The sequence below is a fragment of the Juglans regia genome, chromosome 8 (assembly GCF_001411555.2).
Source record: "Juglans regia cultivar Chandler chromosome 8, Walnut 2.0, whole genome shotgun sequence".
Taxonomy (NCBI): Eukaryota; Viridiplantae; Streptophyta; class Magnoliopsida; order Fagales; family Juglandaceae; genus Juglans; species Juglans regia.
This window is the reverse complement of record NC_049908.1, coordinates 16,963,107-16,987,572: the sequence shown is the minus strand read 5'-3', so window position 1 is coordinate 16,987,572 and position 24,466 is coordinate 16,963,107. Positions and strand designations below refer to the sequence as shown.

At 36.6% G+C, this 24,466-nt stretch overlaps 1 protein-coding gene across 1 annotated transcript; it reads right to left on the bottom strand.

The window, feature by feature from the left end:
- Positions 1-1,168: 1,168 nt before the first annotated feature.
- On the bottom strand, positions 1,169-11,020 carry LOC109000450 (CMP-sialic acid transporter 3-like). The gene is made up of 16 exons (XM_018977311.2): positions 10,690-11,020; positions 9,220-9,416; positions 8,800-8,916; positions 8,001-8,057; positions 6,904-6,981; positions 6,641-6,685; positions 5,972-6,031; positions 5,728-5,850; positions 4,856-4,933; positions 4,497-4,566; positions 3,881-3,988; positions 2,470-2,603; positions 2,323-2,399; positions 1,932-1,980; positions 1,752-1,803; positions 1,169-1,489 (listed from the first exon to the last, which is right to left on the bottom strand). Exons 2-15 carry the CDS (start codon positions 9,385-9,387, stop codon positions 1,753-1,755), a joined length of 1,215 nt encoding a protein of 404 aa, XP_018832856.1. The 5' UTR covers positions 9,388-9,416; positions 10,690-11,020; the 3' UTR covers positions 1,169-1,489; position 1,752.
- Positions 11,021-24,466: the final 13,446 nt, after the last annotated feature.

The following is a 24,466-nucleotide window of genomic DNA, read 5'->3' as shown; positions in this document are numbered from 1 at the left end:
GAACAGAAGTATATTGAAGTTAAGCATATAACAAGGAATGATGTGAATGTGTGATGATAATGGTCTTTGTTGTGGCCTTGAAGTAATAGTGATGTTTTGGGCTAGTCATGTAAGTTGAGTCTCATGGTTCATCATTAAGTTTAATGTGTGTCCGTTTCAAGGTTATGGGCTGTGTTTTGAAAAGTGCTGTATTGGGATGTCTAAAAGAAGAACATTTGGGTGTGAGTATGTGAAGTCTTGGGTGTCCATGAGGACATGGGCCTACGTGTAGGAATCAAATGAAGAATTCATAGATGATTATGACCACATGGAAGAGAAGGTTTGACATGCCAAGAGTAGCCTCATTAAGCAAGTTCTATGTTTATATTAATTATGTACTTAAATAGAAATTGACATAACGTACGATGTGCAATGTGCAATATGCAATATGCAGGTGCATATTGACATGATGAAGGTTAGATTGCAAGGCCAGATTGGCTTATTGGCGGTGCACTTAGTCATGAGTATTCTAAGGAGGCTAAATTCTTCTCATGGTTGTTCTTCCCATTAGTCCCGGGAGAGCAGGGCGCTATAGTATCCATGATTCCAACTGTCAAAATATTACCAAGACACCCCACCTTTTGTTAATATGTAGCTTTACTTTATCTAGAGGACAACCACGAGGGAATGACAAGCCCTGTAGTACCGAGCACGTAGATATGAACTCATTTACTCGGCCTTCATGGCATTTGCACAACTTGATTTCATCACCGACCAAGTCCCCACCGATAAATGCTTCGGTAGGGTCAGTGATGAACGAACAACCTCCCAACTGATCACCAAAGCAAGAGTAGCCAAGATAATCAAAGACCAACTCAAGAAACTTTAGAAGAGAGGAAAAGTGTGCCATGCACTTGAGAGAGAGAGAGAGAGAGAGAGAGAGATTTTGCAAATAAATTCATGAAAGCGCCGTCGCTTTGCCGGGACATTTCCTTAACTATCAGTTCCTCTTGTTTATTATGTTTCATGAACAGAGATGTCATACAAGCCATTCTGTCAGTATGTCTTTCATGACAAGATGCACCATATGAGTAACCGTTCATTGAGATGTTTTCATAGACTTTGCTGATGATTCAACACAAACCGCAAACCAATTTAGCCGAGAAATAGAAAAGAAGGCAAGTGAATATGAATAAGGAATATATATTATTTTCGATATGAGATTAAAGAGTTTGAATACAAAACTTTCTACAATTTTGTATGCGGTTATAACTTTGTTCTATTGTAAATTTTGACTTGCTCAAGGCATTGATACACTAAGAAGAGGCTACCCGAGGCTGCGCCCGGGTGACTGAAGGATCCCAGAAAGATTGAGAACGGGAAATGCTGAAAGATGTGATGAATTTTTCTTAATGTATATATTTTTTACTATACTAGATAACTAAAAAAACCACTGTTATCTTCTCAAATGTCTGTTGAAGCTACCACAAGAATAAAACCCCCAGAGTTCCTGAAATGGAATCATATAAAAATGTCAATGTAATAATAAAGACAAGCGCAATAGTTGATTATGCAGTTTATCGACATTAGCTTTTAGATATAATGATTTTTTTTTTTTTTTTGGCATTTTGTTTAGGCAGGTCAAAGTTCACATGTTGAAGAAGAAACCTGTCCAGATCAATTGCCAGGAAGTACTTCACTTGACTAGTAAAAGCAATTCATCTGTGCTTCTAAAATAAGAAAAGCAATGGCTAGCTTGGGGACATGTTTACCTTAGAGAGGAAGAAGTGGTGCTTTCTCATCATGTCCAACACGATGGTTAGCCTGGGAACACATTAGAGAAAACGAAGCTTTTAAATATCAAATGAATACAGAAAATAGTTTTAAAATGGAATAAAGGCCATTCTCACGAATATAACAATAACAAAAAAACAGTAGCTGAAGTTTCTTACGTCGTCATTTGCCCCAGCTGCCATATTTATGACTGATGTATCCTTTGTCCTGTAAAATTATGTGTAAGTGGAGAAAAACCATTTATCACAGTGCTGAAATCAACTACAATGATAGTAATCTAGAGCCTTTTATGACGATAGATACGAAAGAAAAACTGCTTTCACTAGAAAAGAACAGAAGGAAGTATATTAGAATTCCAGGTTGTTCTAACTACAAAAAATATGATTAAGGATGCCAGCTGATGCGAAACAATAAGGACATCATCCTAGAAACTATTGGGACTGATTGTTACAGACTAAAAAAAATACAAAGAACAGTCAGTACCTCCTGATCACAGACTTTTTTATACAACCTATAAACAGAACCAAACCAAAGTGGACAAGCACGGACCTTTGATTTTTCTCATTGTCCATTTCCAAATGATCCTTCTGTGGTTCATCCTTAATCTTCGAGAGTGGTGAAAAGAACTGTACAGAAAAAGAATACATAAGCAAAGTTCATAAAACGGAATGGACTCTCTCTCTCTCTCTCTCTTACCTGATGCATAGAGATGAACACAATAGAGATTCCTAATATAAAGTTTATAGTCAGGGTATGACCAAACAGTGCAGCAGATGCTATTCCTGTGAAGATTGTGGCGACAGTTGATGAATATTTCTTCAGAATTGTATCTGCAAACATCGAGAAAAATATGATTTAGAAAAAGCACAAGAAAATACATCAGTTTGTGAAAGATGTTGGTCAATAAAGTGCTAAGAATATAATATTGTTATGGTAACCATCCAAGATCATTGTAATGGCCATCAGATTTTCTAGTTGGTTGGTGAGAGGTGAATTTTGTCAGGCATCGGTAACGTCCCAGCTGGTCACGATATCAAAACTTAATCTTCTTAGATCAAGTTGTAAGTTAGAACTGGTTCGAGGTGGTTTTGAAAGTCTAATTGCTTTTTAAAATCAAATCAGTCCCAGCCATTTTATCCTTAATTTCTCTTCAACCTTTCATCAAATTCACCCCCTTCAAATAACTTCAAATTAAGAAGACTTGACCCAATTAATTATCAAAAAAAGAAAACTTGACCAAATTATTTAAATATCCAATTCATATATTTTCCTTCGGTATGTTGTCGAGTTGGGAATGGGTCCCGGTTCTGGATCTTCTATGTGGTAATGCTCAGGACAGGCATTTTATGTATTTTGTTTTACTCCTATTCCTTTCTCCTTTAAGCAAGAACTCGAAGCTCATTCAAAAAACAATAGAGTCCCTCTCTATTCATGATAACACATAAAATCAAGGGGATACGCTGACAAAGCATTTAATATTTGAGCACAGAAGCTTCAATGCTTCTGTCATTAAGCACAATAGCTTCAAATTTGATACAAAATTACATGATGGGGATGAGAAACAGGAGAATGAATACTACTAAGAGCAGCATGGTCAACTAAATAGCAACACAGTGACTCTTTATTGTTCAGCATTGAAAAGCAGTGTAAAAAGCTAGTAGCCACTGAGAAAGGTAGATAACTGTACATCTGAATTGCTTATTGCCAGCTACCTGACCACTAAATTAAACATTGCTTGAGCATGGTTAAAAGCATTTAGTTCATATATATCATTGGGCTAACTCTCCATATAAACTAAACATATGAATTTTCGAGGTATCATACTTTCACAAGGGATAGGTTTGTCAAATTCAAGTCATTATAGTTTCTCTCTTGCATGCTGCTTGCATAGTTGGGTTGATTGTTGTGTTTTAGAAGGCATTTACCACATTAGAATTCAGCATTGTGTATGAGAGAGAGAGAGAGAGAGAGAGTCTATGTTTATTCATTCTGTATGATGCTAAAACACCAGAGAAGAAAAATGAAGCAGGCTGCTAAAAAACGGTATGCAAGTAAATGGAAATATGAGCTGAAAAACAAAGTAAGAAAATCATAGGGAAGTAATCACCTGCATATTTGAAAAAAAATGATGATAAAATCCCTTGGGCAGCGTTGTTGCAGATTAATAGCATTGTAGCCTTAGAATGTCCTTGCAGTATATCCAAGCTACTGGGGCCTTAAATATTAAGATTCAGTGGTTAAAATAACAATTCTGACTTAAACAATAGAGTTTTGAATAAATTTTTTAATTATCACTTTATTGTCATACAGTCTGTGAGCGACGACACATCAATTAACCCAAGTCTGAAACTGGGTTATTGCAAGCAAAAGAAAAATAAGCAAATAGGACATAATGGTATTGATAATTATAAAACTGAAATAAAAAGAACATTGCATCCAGAACCTTGAGTAATAGAATAAAAATACGCGTAAAAGATTTTTCACAGGACATTTAAAGACTTTCCATGCTCACTTTAGACCAACTAAATCAAAGTTAGGGAATCCCATTGAAATACATATTAAGGTTGATAACTGAGAGCATGTTCTCCATCAAACATTTTGCATTTATCCAATGCGTCAAAACTATGAATACTTTTTATGTTATTCAGTACTCTAAACCGTGATAATTTATATTTTTTTTTAGCAGTAACCATGATAATTTATCTTATGTCTGATGTCCTTACCTTTGAAAATGGCGATTCCAATAATAGCTAGGAAGTTGAATATGGCACCATAACCATATAGAAACAAGTTCTGCAAAAGGTAAAAAAGAAAGTACTTTTTGGATGAGTATTTAAGTTGGATGTAATGGAGAAAACTCGTTTAGGACCATCTGAAATTCAGTGAAGGATTTACATGCAGGCAAGAAAAAAAATAATATATAACTGAAATCAAACATCAATATTTCAACGTCAACTAGCTCTATCTAATTCCAACATTTAGTATTCCATAATCTCTCTAGACTGTATGGAAGACAGTAAAATGAAGCTCTTGCCTGAAGCAAGAATGTACCAATATTACCAAATCAGTAATATGACTTTACCTGAAGGTAAATGCTCGTCTCAAATTGACTCTTCATAGCATACTCATTGAAGACGGATGCCAATGATGGAACAGTGACCTGTATTAATGTTCAATATCAGTTTCCGTTACATCTTGTTCTCTAATATGACAGGTATAGAAAATCATACATATTCATGTTTAGTTGCTACAACTTTTAGTGAACAGTTTCTTAACCCAATATGCCATGCTTCTTAGTACATCTAAACAGTCCCTATATGTTTAGACCAGCAAATAAAAAATTTGAGAAAACAAAAATAATAACTAGAGGACAATAAGAGAAGAAAAGGTCAAATGTAATTTAATATAAATTCTATTTTTCCTGTCACAGCCTTGTGAATTCCCCCAACCTTAACCTCTCCACGTCATTCTTATATAGAAGGTAGGAGGAGGCGTCAATTGAGATAGAACATTTTCACTTTTTTTTTTTATTTTTTTTTTTATCCACCGAAAGTTGTGTTTTGACACGATAGATAAAATCAGTGTCTAATCCTGGTAACCCCCACATCAATATCAGTCTGATGCCATAAAACCAAGTAGTTCTGTGGAAGCAATTGTGGTCTTAGACAAACTCAAACTCTTTTTTATGCCCTCAGAAAATGGCAAAGAGTCTTATTACTATATGCTTGTAGATATTGGCTAGCATTTTAAGATTCTCTTCACAACAAGCTCATCAAATTCAGCCTCATTTTAGCTACAAATACAAAATGAAGTATACGCTCGACACATTAGTAAGCAGTAACCACCTCGACAAGCCCCTCACGACTTAGATTATTCCACACTAAGTAAAAAAAAAAAAAAAAAAAGGTAACTGCAAAGGCTAGTCATACTGGAGTAAAATTTTTGTACACGTACAAATATCAAGGTGTATATATATGCGCCTGTTGCAACTGGAAGACCTAGGGCAGTGGTACCCTCAGGTAGGGATTTTAGCTGATTGACACTGATTCCAATTAGCAACAGAGCAAGAGCCTCCCACTGTTACAAAACAATCAACGGGTATAAAAATACAGAGTAATGATGCGAATTAGGATGTGAGCATTCAGAAAGTCAAACTGCAATATGAATCGACTGAAGAACTTTTAGTTTTCAAAAAAACCTGAATGATGGAAAACCGCCTTCTCATGACTATTTTCAACAAAATTGCAATAACCAAAACCTGCACGAGTTTGAAATCTAGGTATCAATCCTAAAATAAATCAAACAAGAAGATAATTATTCAGGGATCATTCCATTGATGAGGGGAAAGGGAGAGAAAATTCAACTCCATAGGGAATGGTAGCTTTGTACTATTTCATAGAGGGTGAGAAAACTCAAGTCTGTAGGCAATGGTGGCTTTGTACTATTTCATAGAGGGTGAGAAAACTCAAGTCTGTAGGCAATGGTGGCTTTGTACTATTTCATAGAGGGTGAGAAAATTCAACTCCGTAGGCAATGGTGGCTTTGTACTATTTCATAGAGGGCGAGAAAATTCAACTCCGTAGGCAATGGTGGCTTTGTACTATTTCATAGAGGGTGAGAAAATTCAACTCCGTAGGCAATGGTGGCTTTGTACTATTTCCATAAAGGGTTCAAAACCAATCCACAGATCAATCATCTTAAGCAAATAAACTCATTTACTGAATAAGTCCAGTCCCACAATTAGAAATTGAACCATGACTGTACACAATAAACAAAAAGCTCAGTAATAGGTTCTATACCAATAAGAATCAAAATAGAAAATGCATCCATATGACAAAAACATCACTATTTATCATCGCGAAAATACCTTCGAATTGCTCAACATCTTCACGGTTGCAGGATTAAAATAAAGCTGCACATGAAATAGAAATGTTATTGCGAACATACTTGAAACTCAACTAATTAATGATAGATTCTAGCCTCAATAATTAATGTTCAGCTTCTTTTCAAAACATAATCAATTCTTTCCTGTAGAGGTGGAGGAAGGAAAATCATCATGTTTGGAATCCACACAAAACTTGTGAAGTAAATGAAAGATTACAGTGGTAGGAGCAATATGAAAACTTATACCTGCATAATGAACTTTAGATAATTATTAATAGCATACAGGAGGGCAGGAACAGCAAGGAGCACATTGTTACGGGCTGCCTGCAGGGTTAAGAAAAAGAAAAATGTCATCTATATTTATTTAATCTTTTTAATTTCCAAGCAGCTGACTAGTGACAGCAGAAAATGAACTTGGGTTGTCATGTTTTCTTAGGTCAGGAAGTATTCTCACTTGGAAATGACAAAAGAATTACAAATCAATGTGAAAAGATGGTAGATGCTAAAGAAAAAAAGTGAAATAACTTTATAAGCATAAAAGGTTTGAGAATCACTTCAGTAGAACATATGAAAAAAAAAAAATCCAAGAAAAGCAGAGTGAGAGAATAAAAGAAAACGCTTGAGCTATTAAAAAAAGAATAAAAAGGAGAACAATATCAGACATTCTACCTTGAACTATGAAATATGGCTCAGTCAACAATGCTCATGCTCAGCCAATAAAAAAATGATAGAAAAGAAAATTAGTCTTGATCTGGTGCACTCCTAATGAGCCACAATTTACCATACAAATGATCTTATACAGAAATAAAAATCATAGACAAGGTTTCTCGTTGAATTCCTTTTTCTCCCAGATTTTTGTCAATTATTTATATTATCATGTATGAATCCTGGTACTTGGGCTTCGACTTCTCTTATGAATAAAACTTCTTGATTACCTACCAAAAAATATTATTTATATTAATCTTGATAAGCAGTGAAAATTTAGGTAAACATTTATTTTGTACTGATCATCAGAAAGCATCTTGGACCCCAAAAATCCCCCCAACGCCTAAGTACATGATCAAACTGAAGGTCACAATGTTCTAACTAATAGTATGATATATTCTTTCAAGCATATTCCACCAACGATTATTGGCTGTAAGGGAGACACAACGTTTAGCATACTACTTGAGAAGTCGAAATTATGTCCAAGAAAAAGTTTCAATAACTAGTTGAGTGGATTAGAGTCCAAAATCCATAATTAGTTCCATGATCCCAATCAATAAAATATACAACAAGGCACCAAACTTTGTCTCAGGATATACAAAACCAAACTTGCAACTGTAATATATCATATCTCATACCTGTACAAATGTAGAAACAGATAGAAGAGGTTTTTCACCAACTTTCTTATGCCGGCCCTGAAAATTTAATGAAACAAAAAAGAGCATATAAGAAGCAAAATTATGAATGAATTCAAGCAATTTGGCAACTCAAACATATAGAAGATCCAATCTAGAAGATTTTTGGCAGAGCTGGATGCTTTTGCAAGCCTCACACAGAAAATAACACAGTTTAATTACAGAAGATGATTGATATCAAGAGCCATCATCATCTTAGGAAGTGATCTTCCTTCGTATAATTTGCCTATCTTGCTTAATATAAATTGACCCTAAAAGGTCAAACTTCATTAATAAAAAATCCTCAACTGGAAATACCCCCACTACCTTGAGACAATTATTTTCTTCCCTTGATAGTTTTCGTTATCCTTTTCCGATTCTTGAATTGTAGGTCTTCTTGTTTCTTTGTACTGATGTTACAAGAAAAGCTGTTTCATTCATTGCATTGTTTTGAAATGTAGAATTTTAACTTCTTTTTTTTTTTATAATTAATAAGAAATTTTATTACCAAGAATAGGCATAGCCCAAGTACACGGGATGTATACAAAGGAAAAAATGTATAATTTTAACTTGATGTGAGAAGGTATATTTTTACTAACTATTAATCTTTCTTATATTACATGAAATTGGAATACACTGGACATGCTATGAAAACCAACATGATTATACTCCACAAAGAAACTACAAGGAAAAATACCAGAAACTAGGGAAGAAAAAAAAGGAATTCCTCAAAGCTTCTAAAGATGAAAGGAGAAATATATACCTGGATCAAAAGCATAGCAATAGCAAAAACAACTTTTGCTGCTTCAGTCAAAAAGTTGACGCTTATAGGACTAAACACGAATTTCCCATCCACCTTAGATATAAAAACTAATATAGGCTGCACAAAAAGGAAACAACAAAAAGAGCATAAGAGCTTATGAAAAAAATTTAATTCAAAACAGCTAATATAAGCTTAAGACAGTGTTTTTCACTTTTTGGGTACTTAAGATGAGATGATCTATGTTCCTAATTTTATATATGAGATTCACAATGGTGATCATGACTTCCCATGATTGAGTTGCACAAAGCGAGCTGACAAGACAAAATTCAACATCAAAAGGGAATTATTTATGTAGGAAGGCAATATTCATCACTTATCCACGTATTGGATCAACATAGTAGACAAGAATGACCCAATCACCTGTAGACCAACCAAGATGCAGTCACCAACAACCAAAAGGATGTTCAGGACACGTGATTTTGAGGAAACATCAATTCTATGCCTGTCATATGCCCTCGACACAGTTTTGGAAGTTGGGGACAACAATTTTGAGTGGCAAACATGGCATTCTACCATCCCGCTCTGCATGCACTTGCCCTCTAGCCCTGAATTCCACACTGTTCTCAAAATTGATGAAATTAAATTGAGTTCTGAGTATAAATATTAAACAAAAAATAACAGGAAATCAATCAAAACCACCATTCCTAACAGAGAGTTTATGCTTGAGGTTTTTTTGTAGTTATAGAACCTTTTTATTTGGCTATAGAACTGGTTATTTACACACACGTGTATTGATGTGGGTTTATTTGAGTCTGTAAGCTTCCATAAATGTCTATATATGATCCTCAATTTACATGTATCATATGAAAAGATATACGCATGCATATATGTCAACATTGGTGGGTATGAATGAGGAGATATACATGTCTCTATGTGTGCTTATGCATACCATAACATCATGCATCAATTATTATTATTATTTTTTGGATAACGTGGAACCTCACTAAGGCAGGCCCTTTGGACCTGCCCCTGGAGTCAATCCTGGATAATAGACACCACCCACCAAAACCATGTATCAGTAACCTAGGATAACTCATAATGCATGATCAAATCCAGGATGTTTGAGTCTATAGCTCATCCCAAGCAGCCCTTTGACCATTAGGTTGCATCCGGCCGGCTGGTAATCATGCATTATTATCATATATTTAGCATAAATGTCCAAAAATATGGAAAGACTGATATCGTAATACAAGGGAATTGAGCTATATACATGTTTGCGAGTTCTTATGCAATATAAAAAACATCATTGACAAATAAACATAATGTAATCATGAGAGCTTGCATACACGTATATGAATGATTTTTCTATCTGCACACACACACATTTACACTCCAAAGATGTCCAAAGAAAATGCGCAGTAAATTTCAGCTACATGTGCACTAATATATATATGTGTGTGTGTGTGTGTGTGTGTGTGTACCTATCAAAAAATAAATAATATATATGTATGTATGTATACACAAATTGAGCACCACATTATAATAGCTTTATACATAGACAAGCATTACGTGTCCATGGTTAAGAGAAGCAAAACATGTAAATTTTCATATCTGCCTGCAGAAACGCAAGCCAACATACATATACAATGAAAATTTCGGCTAAATTTAAGCTGTTCACCGTGCACTTAGTACCTGAACCTAAAACATACAAATTGTTAATTAACTTCCATCGACTCAATCAAAATTTGGAGCTGGCTTATTGGAAATTTATTCAAAGCACACGCATACAAGCATAACTTGACTAAAAATACATAACCATATAACCGAATCGATAATAATAAAAGAAAATGAATGAGAGATCAAACGGGAAAAAGAGAGAAAAAAACACACCAAGTTAGATATAGTCAGAAACGAGCGCAATCCAAACCGGATCTTGCGTGTGTAACACAACAAGAGCTCAATCGAGAGACAGAAGCAGTGCAAAGTGAAATGGGTATGGTTGATCCGATTCCAAAAAGACAAAACAATTTCACAAAAAGAACTGGGAAAAGATTCTCAAAATGTCATCAAGAGTTGGGAGATGTTGGGTGGTAAAACGTCGCTGACACTTTACGGCTCTTTAATCTATAGTAGAAGAGAACGGGAGGTTTTATGTTCTAATACCACAGGAAACCTCTCTCTCTCTCTCCGGCAGGAATCACGATTCACTGCAATTTCTTTTATTTTTTCCACTTAAATAGCTTTTACAATTCGAAGGGATACATGCATGTGAATTTAATGTTTTTAATAGCTAAATCAAGTATTTAAGTCTGATACTGAAACCGCTTGTCTCATTTTATTTTATTATTATAATTTTTTTAAATTTTTATAAAAAAATATAATAAATAATTTAATTTTTTTAAAATTTTAAAATAATAATAATATTAAAAAATAATATTTTATTAAATTTTTAATTTTTATTTAAAACCATCTTCTTTCTCTCAAACGAGACTTTAAATTATAATGAAGGATAATATTTAATTAAATATTTATCTTTTCTGAAATTGTAAAACAATATTTGAAAAAAAAATTCCTAATCTGTAATTCCCTAATTCAGAACAGAATGGACCCCATCAGGTGAAATTAATGGCAACTTTTTTATTATTTTATGGCAAATTGAGTAAGTCAGCCCAAGGATTAATTTAAGTTAATCAAATCAGCCCTCGGTTAAAAAGGAAAATATTATTTAGGATGTGTTTGTTTTGGCTGAAAATATTTTCAGTAAAAATGTTTTTATCTCTTAGAAAGGGGAGAAAAGAGGTGAACGAAAAAAGATTAGTTAGTCAATGGGAAAATCTTATGTTTGGGGTTGAAAATAACCTACCCCACTCAAAGAGTAAGTCATTTTCCACCCTTATTTCATGCATTATTCTCCACCCAGACACAACAAGGAAAATATTATTTAGATATATTTACTAATTTAAGTTAATAATCACTAATAATCTAATTATTATTCATAAATTATCTTCAATTCATTTTATCTGAAACGGATCTTTAGTCTCTATTTGTTTTCGGTGAAAACATTTTCGAAAAAACTATTTTCATCTCTCGACTTTTTTGAAAAGGACAGAAAATAGATCAACCAAAACCAATGAGCGGGGTGGATAGGAAAATCTCGTGTTTGGGTGGCATAAGTCATTTTCTGCATTATTCTCCAACCAGTTAATTTTTACTCAAATAAAATATATGCCCAATCATAAATTGTCATGGGACAATATTTAAAAAAAAAAAAAAAACTTGTTAAAAGTTTTTTATTGTAAAAATATAAAAATATAAAATTCATATATCATTATTAAAATTTATTTATTATTTATTAAAATAATTTGATCAAATTATTTTTTTAAAAAAAAAATAAAGTAACACGTGGCGATCTCGGAATTTCAACCTCAATATCTCTTTATTTTTTTAAGTTTCACGCCTTCATGTTTTTGTGAGTAAATTACTATAATGAATATGTTATGAGATTTTATTAGGAAAATTGATGGTTTTTATGAGAATTAGTCATAGTAAATCGTTTACCAATATATAATAAGAAAGAACATAAATCATTATAATCAAAACCAAAATAAATGCTACATTTTTTTATTTTTAGTCAACCAATTTTGGAAACAAAATAAACTTAGAATAAAAAGGGAATGAGCTCCTAAACCAAACCACAAACTTCCTTTGTTGGTCGGATGTTTTGAATGACGTTAAGTTACCTCAACAAACATCATGCCATCTGCATTGCCTACTTTTCTTCTTTTGTTTGGTTTATGCTAGCAAGCAATTACCCTAGAAAGCTTATTGCATGGGGTAGGAGGGGAAGAAACCGAACCATATTAAAATGACTAACTATTGAATCGCTATCTCAATTTGGACCTTTTATCAAAAGAGAAATAATATTAGAAATGATATTTATATTCATAGAGTACACAAATGTTGTACACTCATTTGAAAAAAGTAAGTAAATATAAGATTCACATAAAAAACCCATCAAAACAATTCATGCTAGAAAAAATTTAAATCATGACATATATGGTTTGTCTTGAATTATCTAACTGGCCAACATACTTAACCTTGTATGCAAGGTTATGCACTGGCCTCAAATCTTGTGACTACAAGGAGAACCACTAATAGTATTCTAACATACTATGGTGGACCACGCTTAGGTCCGTGTCTTGAATAGTTTACCCATAAATCGTATTGGTACCATGCATATGAATAGTTATCTTATTAAACTTAACTTATCTTACACTTGAACATAAGAAATTTATGTGTCTTATGCAATATGAGATGCATAACATATATAATAGCATAAATAACTATAAAATGTGGAATTTGAATATAATGCGGAATTAACATGGTCATATGATGAATGACATGCTTGCATATATTATGACATGCATGCGTGCATGGTACATAAAAATTGGCTATCAAATAACTGGTTTTAATTATAATCTATCTAAACTAACTAATGTGTTAATCCTAAGTTTATGACCAAGCTAGTTACCTCGTTGCACTATTTTCAAAATGTCATTTCGTAACTTGTCTCCTATACGAAACACTATACGTCACTAAATTTATAGAAAAAAAAAATGTGCCATAATATTCTATTTAATTGAATGGATACTATGGAAATATTTTAATAGTTATTCTATTATATAATAATATCATATAATTATTTAAATACGAATAACATATTTTCACTTTAATTACAAATTTAATAGAATAATTAGGCTTTATACAATCTATTAAAATAAGTCGCAGAAATCTCAATTCATAAGATAGGTTTAATTTTTAATGATTAACATAATTATTCAATTTTACAAAATATTTAATGAATAAGAGTATCATTCAATATTATTAACATATTTCTTTATTTTCTAATTATAATATAATAACTTTATCAAATTTGACAAAATAAACAACGGAAATTCATTTCGTTAATTAACTTAATCATATTTAAAATTCAAATCCTTGTGGACTATTATTATAATCATAATTTAATACTAATAACGTATAATTTAGTAAGAAATTGTATCTTATCTAAATCTATTAATAAACAACAATGGAAACTCTTTTTCTAAAATAGACGTAATCAGATTTAAACTGTTAAAAAATAAAATGGCTCCGTGGGAATTAGTAGAATTACAACCTCAATATCTCTTTATCTTTTTAAGTTTCACGCCTTTATGTTTTTGTTAGTAAATTACTATAATGGATATTTTATGAGGTTCTATTAGGAAAATTTATGGTTTTGATGAGAATTAGTCATAGTAAATCGTTTAGCAATATTGTACACTTTTTTCTTTTTAGTCAAGCAATTTTGGAAACATAATAAACTTAGAATAAAAAGGGAATGAGCTTCTAAACATACCCTTTAAATACTTAACATACCAACATAACACTCCACCAAACCACAAACTTCCTTTGTTGGTCGGGTGTTTTGATCGAATGACCTTAAGTAACCTCAACAAACATCATAACAAACATCATGCCATCTACATTGCCTACTTTTCTTCTTTAGTTTGGTTGATGCTACCAAGCAATTACCCTCTTAGAAAGCTTATTGCATGGGGTAGGAGGGGAAGAAACAGAACCATATTGAAGATAATTAAAATGACTAACTATTGAATCGCTATCTCGGTTTGGACCTTTATTAAAAGAGAAATTATATTTATAGTCATAGAGTGCTCAAGTCTTATACACTCCTTTAAAAAAAGTGAGTAAATATAAGACTCATATGAAAAAATTAATTTTTTAATAATAGATCTCACTCTTTTTGAAAAAGAGTGCGCGACACTTGTATAACTCATGATTGTATCTAGTATTACTCGCAAAGCTTAAATCTTGATACTTACAGGCTGGTTCTTATTCAACTCTCACTATCGCTCTCGATTAATTTCCTCGAGATTTTTGTGTCACGAGCTTTTGACTTTTGTGTGTTGTGGCTTGGACTTGTGTGGGCGTGAAGAGAGATAACAGAGAAAGGAAGGAAGATAACTCTCGGTTGCAGAACAGAAAAAGTGAAGAAGAAATGAGATGATGCTCGACTGAAGGAACCCACTACACCTCTTTCATTTCCAACTTTTTTTACGAGGTAGGAGATCAAAAGCATGGTGTGTTGTCACGAAAGATGAAGAAAACTTGCAGGAGCTGGTGTGCCAAGTGGCGAGGGATGGAGATTACAAGGTGAAGCTCGGCTGGTGAGGTGGCAAGCTCCAAGTGCCACATGTCACTTCCACTTTGGTTCACTTGGCACTACATCATCACGAAAATTTTTTGCTCTATAAATTTTTAAAAATTCCAATTACTAGAGCATTGATACCAACCATTTTGTCTAAATATGATTATAATTTAACTAGTTTAATCCATGTAAGAATCCTAATTTCTTATTAGATCAATAGTCCCAAATTAATATGAAATCCTTTTTATCTAAGGTTTCTCTTGGGGTATCACACATTGTGCCAAAGTTTTCAAGCAAAGATGGAAATTTTCTTAGGCAAGGTCTTGTTCCAAATGAAAGAAACAAATGAGAAGGGTGAGAGTGAGTTCTAACCAAGTTCCAAACTGATTTAGTAGTGAAAAGACCATCTGAAGAGTGCTTCCAGATTCTGGTGTTTGAACTAGGTTTAAGAGTGATGGCATGTTGTCCGACTTCTTGGAGAAGAGAGTCACCAAGATTTGAATTTTTTTTCCCGTTGCCAACCACAAGGGGAACATCCTTGATCTGTAGGGCAGGATTAGAAATGTCAAAACCCTTTTGAAAGAGGAAACCATTGCTAGGACAATTATCATACTAAAAACTAGAGTCTCCTGAAAAAATTTTCCGGTCCGTTGACTATCCAGGTAAATAACAGGCTAGAGTAAATCCACAATTCACGTAACCTCATGATTTCGTGTACATCCGTTACACTAAAAATCATCACCATGATATAACAATAATTCATATTCCTAAAACTGATCATTTTCTCATAGCATGCATATTTAAAAATCCTAATTTAATTCTATAACCCAAAATCACTAATTTTCTCTGTGTAATTGTAAAACTGCTATTGGGGATGTGTTTCGCACCCTTGCTTATGGCCTTAATCAACCTAAACCCAAGAGAGTTTGAGGGCTTGGTGTATTCGGAGACACCTCCGATGCTTAAGTCAGTGTCTCGGGTTATATGGATATAAGGTAAATACGATGCTTAGAGAGATTACCTCGAATCACCTGCTTTGGTTGTTTATATAGGCGAGCATTTAGTTGATGAAGATTGTATAACTGCTTGATCTGCTCCGCTGACTTCATGAAAGCTAAATATCAGGTTTTTGAATGGATGCTAATCTTAGGAGTTACCATAGTTGGTGTGCATCTTGGACATTTAACCATTTAAAAAGGTTTATGAATATCCTTATGATGGCGCCATTATTATGTTATTAATGTGGGTGGGCTTCAGATAATTCTAGCCCTCATGGAGTCTCTCCATGTCTTCTCTCACCCATTGTTTATTACGCTTATAAAAAGGCATTTGTGGGCCTCTTATAAACTTGATTGGCCCAGCCCGAGGGGGAATATCGTCCATCCAGTTATCCCACTAATTCTTGTTACGTGGGTGTGGTAAGAATTTCGCTTTGCCCTATTCTCATCAATGCTTATCTGCACCACATATTTCCACGCCTGACGTTACGTGTGTCAGTTCCGTACCCACGTATCTTTGTACCGCGAGGATCTCGAGATTTGCCTGCAACGCTCCTTTGCCACTCGTTAGTTTCCTTGTGGGAGTCATTCAACCATTTTCATCCCCCTATTTAAGTTCCCATTCTCGATTTCTATATACATACTCTCAACTCTGTTCATTATTTTTATTTTCTCTTCAACTACCCAGTTTTTTCTCTCCCTGTTCTTTGTCTTGTATTTGATGCCTCCCTGAAACACTTCTCATTTCCTTCTCATGGGTCGCGTTCTTTCCACCCAGTGGGGTCTCTGGGAAGAGCTAGGACCTCTACCAGCATAGTCCTCCTTACTTCAACAGGTACATTTGGTCCTTGTCGATTGGACTAGCGGACTTGAGGGAAGTAAGGGACACTTATGGGGTCCCTATCGCCATTGTCTTGGATGTTCCTGGGGCCTAACAAGGCTGTCCACTCAGAGGGATTTGCAGAGAAAGTTTCTCTATATGTTGGTATGTTCTCACACGGATTGCGGCTTCCTTTCTGCCGTCCTGTTCATGATGTCCTTGATTATTTGGGTGTGGCCCCCTTGCAATTGCATCCTAATGCATGAAGGGTTTTGTCATCGTGCTATGTGATGTGGCGTAAGGTTTTGGAACCAATCAGTGATGAATACCCCGATTTGACTACTAGGGTGTTTGTTTATACCCATGGGATTCATTCGCTAGGTGGTAACATCTGTAGCTTTCATTCACAATCTAGGTATCGAATCACTTGCTTTGAAGCTCATTATTCTAACCCTAAGAGAATGTTTGGTAATGCTTTTCATCTCATCTCATTTTTTTCTCAAACATCACTCAAATACAAACACTTTCAAACTAATCATTACAACATTTTCAAACTAATCATTACAACTTTCCAAACTTTCAAACAAAATACAAAAAATAATTCAACTTTTTCAAATCCCAAAATAAATATAATATTAAAAAATTATATTCTAATTTTAACTTTGTAATATTTTATTCAATTGTTTATCTCTCATTTTTTTAAAACCCCATAAAACATCATAACTCAAACCATTTTACTACTATTCACAAACCATTACATTACTATTAATAAATTTCTCATCTTATCTCATTCCCTAAGCATCCTCTAAGGGTTGGCATAAAAAATTCTTTTTTGTGTCTGGCAATGGCAGGGAATTTCCTCTTGGCGAGTTAAGCCATCAGGAGTTTTCCATCTGTGCCATATGGGGGTCATTCCAAGTGATGAGGTGATTTTTATAGCTCTATCTGGGCGAGAGCAAGCTTGTTTCAACAAGTTTTACTTCTAGGTAGCCCAACACCAGGAAGTGGTTTGGACCGATGCCCTTTCAACTATGGCGAATATCTACCAGTTCTTGGTGATGTCGGACCGGTCACATGCTGTGGTTCACCACTTCTTGAGGGACTCAATCATCTCTATAGGTGTCTGTGAACCAAAGAGGGATCGTGATCATTTGGGATTTAAGTGGGACTCTGAATGCCTGTGGCAAGTCCAACTGCCTTCGAGTGTCTAAGCCTCAATTCAGAGAGAGGCGCTAGACTTTTACCTTCCTTCAAATGGTGGCCAACTTGCTCACTCCCTGTCTTTGGCTCTCCATTCTACCCCGCTAGGCGAAGATAGAGATGGCTTTCTCTTGGCCCTTCTGGACCCAACCTTGGATAAGCTTTGGGGTCCTATCCCTAGTGAGCCCTTTGAGGAGGTTAGGGGCACTTTTACGGTGCCAGATGACTTTGCCTTCATCGGCATAGTAGCTATAGAGGTACCCGCAACGCAGGGCGTTTCTCGAGATGATGCTGATGGCCAGGCTTGTACCCCGCATTTTGTTCCCTTTACCATTTCTAGCAACGATGCTCCCTTCCTTCCTGTTGACCCCCAATTCTAATTAGGCATTCATGAAGCTCAACATACGATGTCCAGCCATGGAGTCTATGTGAGGAAGTGAGAAACTATCTTTCGGGCATGCTTTGTTCAAATCGGTGAAGTCAATACATATTCTCCATTTTTCGTTTGACTTCTTCACCAATACCACATTGGATAGCCATTCGGGGTAACGAACTTCTTGGATAAAACCTGAGGCTAAAAGGCAGTCAACTTCCTTCTCTGGTTGCATATTTCTCCGTGCTGCCACTTCTTCATTTTTGCCAGACCTTTTTAGCTTTTGGGTTTACACAGAGGTGATACTCAATAACCTCGTTGTCTATTATGGGCATTGCCTCGTGACTCCAGGGGAACACGTCTTTATGTTCAACCAGGATTTGCCTCATTAATTGAGTCTCTTTGGCCGCATTCTAGTTCCGAGTCACGGTGGCCTCCCGTTAGTCTGGATCTAGGCCCTCCAACTCTAGAGGCTTGTTCGCCTCTACCTACTACAAGTCTTGCTTATCCCTCTTTCCATCTCACGATCAATGAGTGTTGGTGGTGGTTGTGGCATCTCATCACGACTTGGATTTTTCTGCCATCTGAATGTCTTTTCCTCCACTTCTGAGTTCTTGTACATAGCCCTCTCATGCTAGTACCTGCTCCCTCTGAACCTCTCTTACACCTGCTTCCATTGCAAACTTTATTTTTAAGTGGTAAGTAGAGGTCACGACTTTCAAACTTTCAAGGTTGGGCACCCCAGGATGGCGTTGTAAGAAGAAAGAGCCTTCACTACTAGGAAGTTGGTCATGATTGTGGTGGTGTAAGGCCCCTTGCCAGTAGAGACTGGCAATGTTATGGCGCCCAAGGGTTGCACCATATCCCTCAAGAACCCCTTCAGCGACATGGGTGATGGCATGGTCAACTAGAATCAATCCCCATTTTGTAAAGGCATCCTAAAAGAGGATGTCACCAGAGCTACCACTGTCTATCAAAATCCTTTGGGTGGTATAATTGGCAACTAACAGGGCTACCACCAGCGCATTATCGTGGTGGTAAAGGACACATTTGCAATCTTCATCACCGAATGATATGGCGGGCGCCTTGTTTATTTTTGGGGTTTCTAAGTGGAAAATACCTCTTCATATCTAGCTCTCAGCTTCTGGGCACCTTCCTGCTAGAGGAGGTGGGCTGCCCCCAAAAAACCCCCTTGCTATGGTTTAGATCTTGCCTAAGAGTGTGTCGTTGTGGCTTGGGCTCTAGCGAGGTGCGTTCTTCGCCATTTGGGACTTTAGCCTTCCGTCCTCTAGCCCAATGACTACCCTGGGGGCATTGAATGTTGGGTGACCAAGCATTCCAACTCTCTACTCCCATTCATTCCCTTATATCCTTTTCTTCGGGGTGTAGCAGTAATTGGTCCTATGACTTTTCATTTGATGGTAGGGTCAAAAGCAGTGACCTTTCTGGCTTCGATCTTTATTGTCCTAGGTATGTGATTCATTTTCTGCTTGCACGTTCAAACTGGCATGCGTGTAGCTGGAGTGCTGCCCTTTGGAGGGTGTGCTCTCATCTCGCCTTCTATCGTGTTAGGCCCTCCTAGCCTCCTTTGGGGCTTTTCCATTACTCAGTCTCTTGGAACTCTGCTCCGCCCATTCCAACTCAATCTTCCTTGGGGCTATCAAGGCCCTAGGTGTATCCTCGGCATTGACGAAATCATCTGCCCTATGAACTCGCACAGCTTTGTCTGAGTCTTTCTTGCCAACTTCGTTATGAAAGGGTTTAGGGGTCAGATGCCTCTTAGGAGTGCAGCCATGTAATCTTCTCGTCCTGATCATCAATTGTCATGCGTTCTTTTTTGAACCGTTGCTAGGTACACCTTCAGATTTTCTGCTTACCATAAACTATTTTAGAAACAACATGGCGAGTTCTCTGAAACTGTCGATTGCCTTCCCTAAGGCTAGGGATGTTATGTGCTTACTTAAATAAATTCAGGCAAGAGATCTCTTAACTTAATAAAAACAAATATTTATTCCATAAAAAGTATTATTAAATAAAATGTGTCTCAAATAGTATTAAATCAAAGTCTTCAATTAACTGAATAAAATCAAACTACTCCATCTAGGTTTGGCCTGCCTGCTCGTAATTATCATCATCCTCACCTAGGTGGTTAGAAATATGAAATAAAACTAAAATGAGTCAAAAAAGCAGTAAAAAACCTATCACAACATAAACATAATAAATACAAGGTTTTCATAAAACAATTCAAAGAAATCTTAAATCATGACATTTCACGTTTATACTTATGAGATACATGACTTTGAATGATCTAACTGACCAACACACTTAATCTTGTGTGCAAGGTTGTGTACTGGCCTCACATCCTGTGGCCACAAGTAGAACCATTGATAGTATTCTAGCATACTATAGTGGGTCACGCTTAGGTTCTTGCCTTGCACATTTACTTACAAATCGCATTGGTACCATGCATATGAATGGTCATTTTATTAAATTGATCTTATCTTACACTTGATCATAAGAAACCTATGTGTCTTATGCACCATGATATGCAAAACATATATAATAGCATAAATAACTATAAAATGTGAAATTTGAATATAATGCAGAATTAACATGATCGTATGATGAATAACATGCTTGCATATATCATGACATGCATGGTACATAAAAATTGGCTATCAAAAAACTGGTTTTAAGAATAGTCTGTCTAAACTAACTAATGTGTTAATCCTAATTTTATGATCAAGCTAGTTACCTCATTGCACTATTTTCAAAATTTCACTTCGTAACTCGTCACCTATACAAAATACTATACGTCACTAAATTTATAGAAACAAATGTGCCATAATATTCTATTTAATTAAATGAATACTATGGAAATAATTTAATAATTATTCTATTATATAATAATATCATATAATTATTTCATACTAATAACATATTTTCACTTTAATTAAAAATTTAGTAGAATAATTAGGCGTTATAAAATCAGTTAAAATAAGTCGTGGAAATCTTAATTCATAAGATAGGTTTAATTTTACATGATTAACATAATTATTCAATTTTATAAGATATCTAATAAATAATAGTATCATTAAATATTATTAACATATTTCTTTATTTTCTAATTATAATCTATTAACTTTATCAAATTTGACAAAATAAACAATGAAAATTCATTTCGATAATTAACTTAATTATATTTAAAATTCAAATCCTTATGAACTATTATTATAATCATAACTTAACACTAATAACATATAATTTAGTAGGAAATTGTATTTTATTTAAATCTATTAAACAAAAATGGAAACTCTTGCGGCCAACGAAAACTCGGAGGGAGTGGAGCCAATAGTACCATGACTGTGTTACTCTTGCGGCCAATGCCCTTTTCGCCCGAATGGTTCCCGCAGATTCCTTCATATATTTCGGCCAATAGTACGCATCTATGAAGCTAAGCAGTGGGTGGCCTGCCGTCGAGTCAACTATCAAATCAATACGAGGCAAGGGAAAGCTATCATTTGGGCAAGCCTTGTTCAGGTTTGTGAAGTCAACACACATCCTCCACTTCCTGCTTGCCTTTTTTACTAGTACTACGTTGGGCAGCCACTCAGGATAGTGGTTCTCCCTGATAAATCCCGCTACGAGGAGATGGTCCACTTCTTCATCTATGGCCATGTACTTTTCTGTGCTAAAGCTCCAACGTTTTTGTTTGATTTTCCTGGCCGTGGGGTCCACAAAAGGCGATATTTGATGATCGCATTATCGATCCTGGACATTTCTTCGTGACTCCATGCGAGAATAACCTAATGCTTGATAAGGAGTCGCTTCACAACCTGCCTCAACTCGGGAGCCATTTTGGTCCCAACCTGTATGGTGCACTCAAGCCTTTGGTGGTCCACGGAAACTAGCTCCAAGGGTTCAATGGGCTCTTCCTGTCGCAGTGCCTACTCGTCTAGGACCTCCTCGTCCCATTTCGCCGCAGTCGGCAGTGGGGGCAGCCCGACAGTCTCCCCGACTTTTTCGACCATCCTAACTTCCTTTCCCTCTTGCCTTAACTCTCGTGCATAACATTCCTAAGCCATCACCTACTTGCCTCGTATTTTGCCCACCCCCGAGTCTTAGGAAACTTCATCTTTAGGTGGAATGTGGATGTCACCGCCTTTAGATTATTCAAGGTTGAGTGACCCAATTTGTACGATGAGGGGTCCTTCACCACTAGGAAATCGGCCATCGTGGCTAATGTTCTGGGGGCCTTCCCAGCCAGGACATATAGGGTAACAGCTCCCATTAGCTGGACGTTGTCCCTTGTGAAACCCTTGAGCGGCATCGGGGTTGGGCGTAGTCGGTCAGGGCTAATTTCCATTCTAACAAATGCCTCCCATAATAGGATGTTTGCCGAGTTGCCATTATCAATCAAGACTCTCCATGTCGTGAAGGTGGCGACTTGCACGGTAACTACCAAGGCATCATCATGGGGGTGGAGGATGCCCTCATCATCTTTCTCGCTTAATGTTATGACAATTTCCCTATGTGTCTCCTGGCGACGGCGGCAGCCCTCCCCGTCGCGAACACTTCCTTATACCAAGCTCTATGGGCATGGGCCCTTCGAGCCAACAAGGTGGGCCCTCCTCCCGCATATTCCCCTGCGAACGTGAGGATCTTGCCTACCGGATTGTCTATTCTTACCTGGCTCTGACACCATGGGCTCCTTTGGGCCATCCTTCTAGCCCTTGTCTCATCGGGGCTCTCACTCCACTGGGGCTTCGAGCAATCATTTGCTCGTCGTGCCGGGCTCGGCTTGCTATAAACTGCATTAGAAAGGGATGGGGCCAGCTCGTCGAAGCTATCAATGGACTTTGGTGGTAGGGATTCGAACCAAGCTCTCGCTGCCCCCTTTAGCATAAGGGATAAGGCTCGGCACGCGACCTCTCCCGAGAACCCTTGAAGGGTTATATGGGCTTTGAATGTCTCTTCAAGTGTTCTAGTGGATCCTTGGACTTGTCATATGCTTCCATTGGGGGACCTTAAACTTGATTGGGAGAGGGACAACCATGACTTCCGTGCTGTTTGGTAGATTCGTGCTAATGAGCAATTGGTCTACAGAGGATGACGTGCCCATTCGCTTGGCCATTTCTACATACTTGTCCTCGAGCTCCCGGAGTTCAAGGTGCACCCTGCATCTCTCTTCTTCGGCCATAGCGATCTATGGGACACGCAGTGATTCGGCGTGCTCGTTGTGGCTAGGTTATGCTCCTCCCGCCAGTTCTTCATTGGACCTTCGTAATGCGGTGTTTTCTTGCAGGAGGGCTCCCACCTCCTCCATCAACTTCTTTATCGTGTGTCCCATTTCGATGAGTCTTGTTTCCATCATTCCAAACTGATCTTCTTCTCTCCATGAATTCGGGAATGCATAGTTGCTGGCATGCGAATGACATGCTTCTATAGGATATATCTCACAGACGGCGCCACTGTTGATGTCATGTTTCGCAGTCCAAGCAACTCCATGATTTGTCGATATGTTCTTGCGAATATGGGGAAATGAGGGCTCGGGGTGGTGATAAACACATCCGATGCCTAAGTTAGCTTGGGTATTTAGTTTATGATTTAATGGATCTCAAATGAAAGTGCTTAGAGAGTTTTATGCCCCAGCGAGGGGGGATATATATATACCTGGTCGGAGTGGTCACCTGCCAAGCCGATCATGGCGATGTTGCTTCGTACTTAGGTCATGCCTTCTCCCCACGTTCTGCCACGTGACAGGTTGTCCATGCCTAATCGTGACAATCGTTGACTGTCCAGGGTTCATGTCGTTGTGTGTCCGTCCCCGACCTTCATTAAATGTGGCGTGGTCTCGATTTGGCACACCCACCTTCCAGGTCTGTCCAACCATTGATGTGCATGGACCAAGGTTGATGGGAACCAAGATGGGCCTAGTATTAAAGATCATTTGCAACTTCCAGATGGGCCAAGAAGATCAAGGAGACAATGCAAGGATTGATGCAATCCACTTGGGACGAGTTTAGCAAGAGCCCAACATTCAAGATGGGGCGTGAAAGATGAAGATT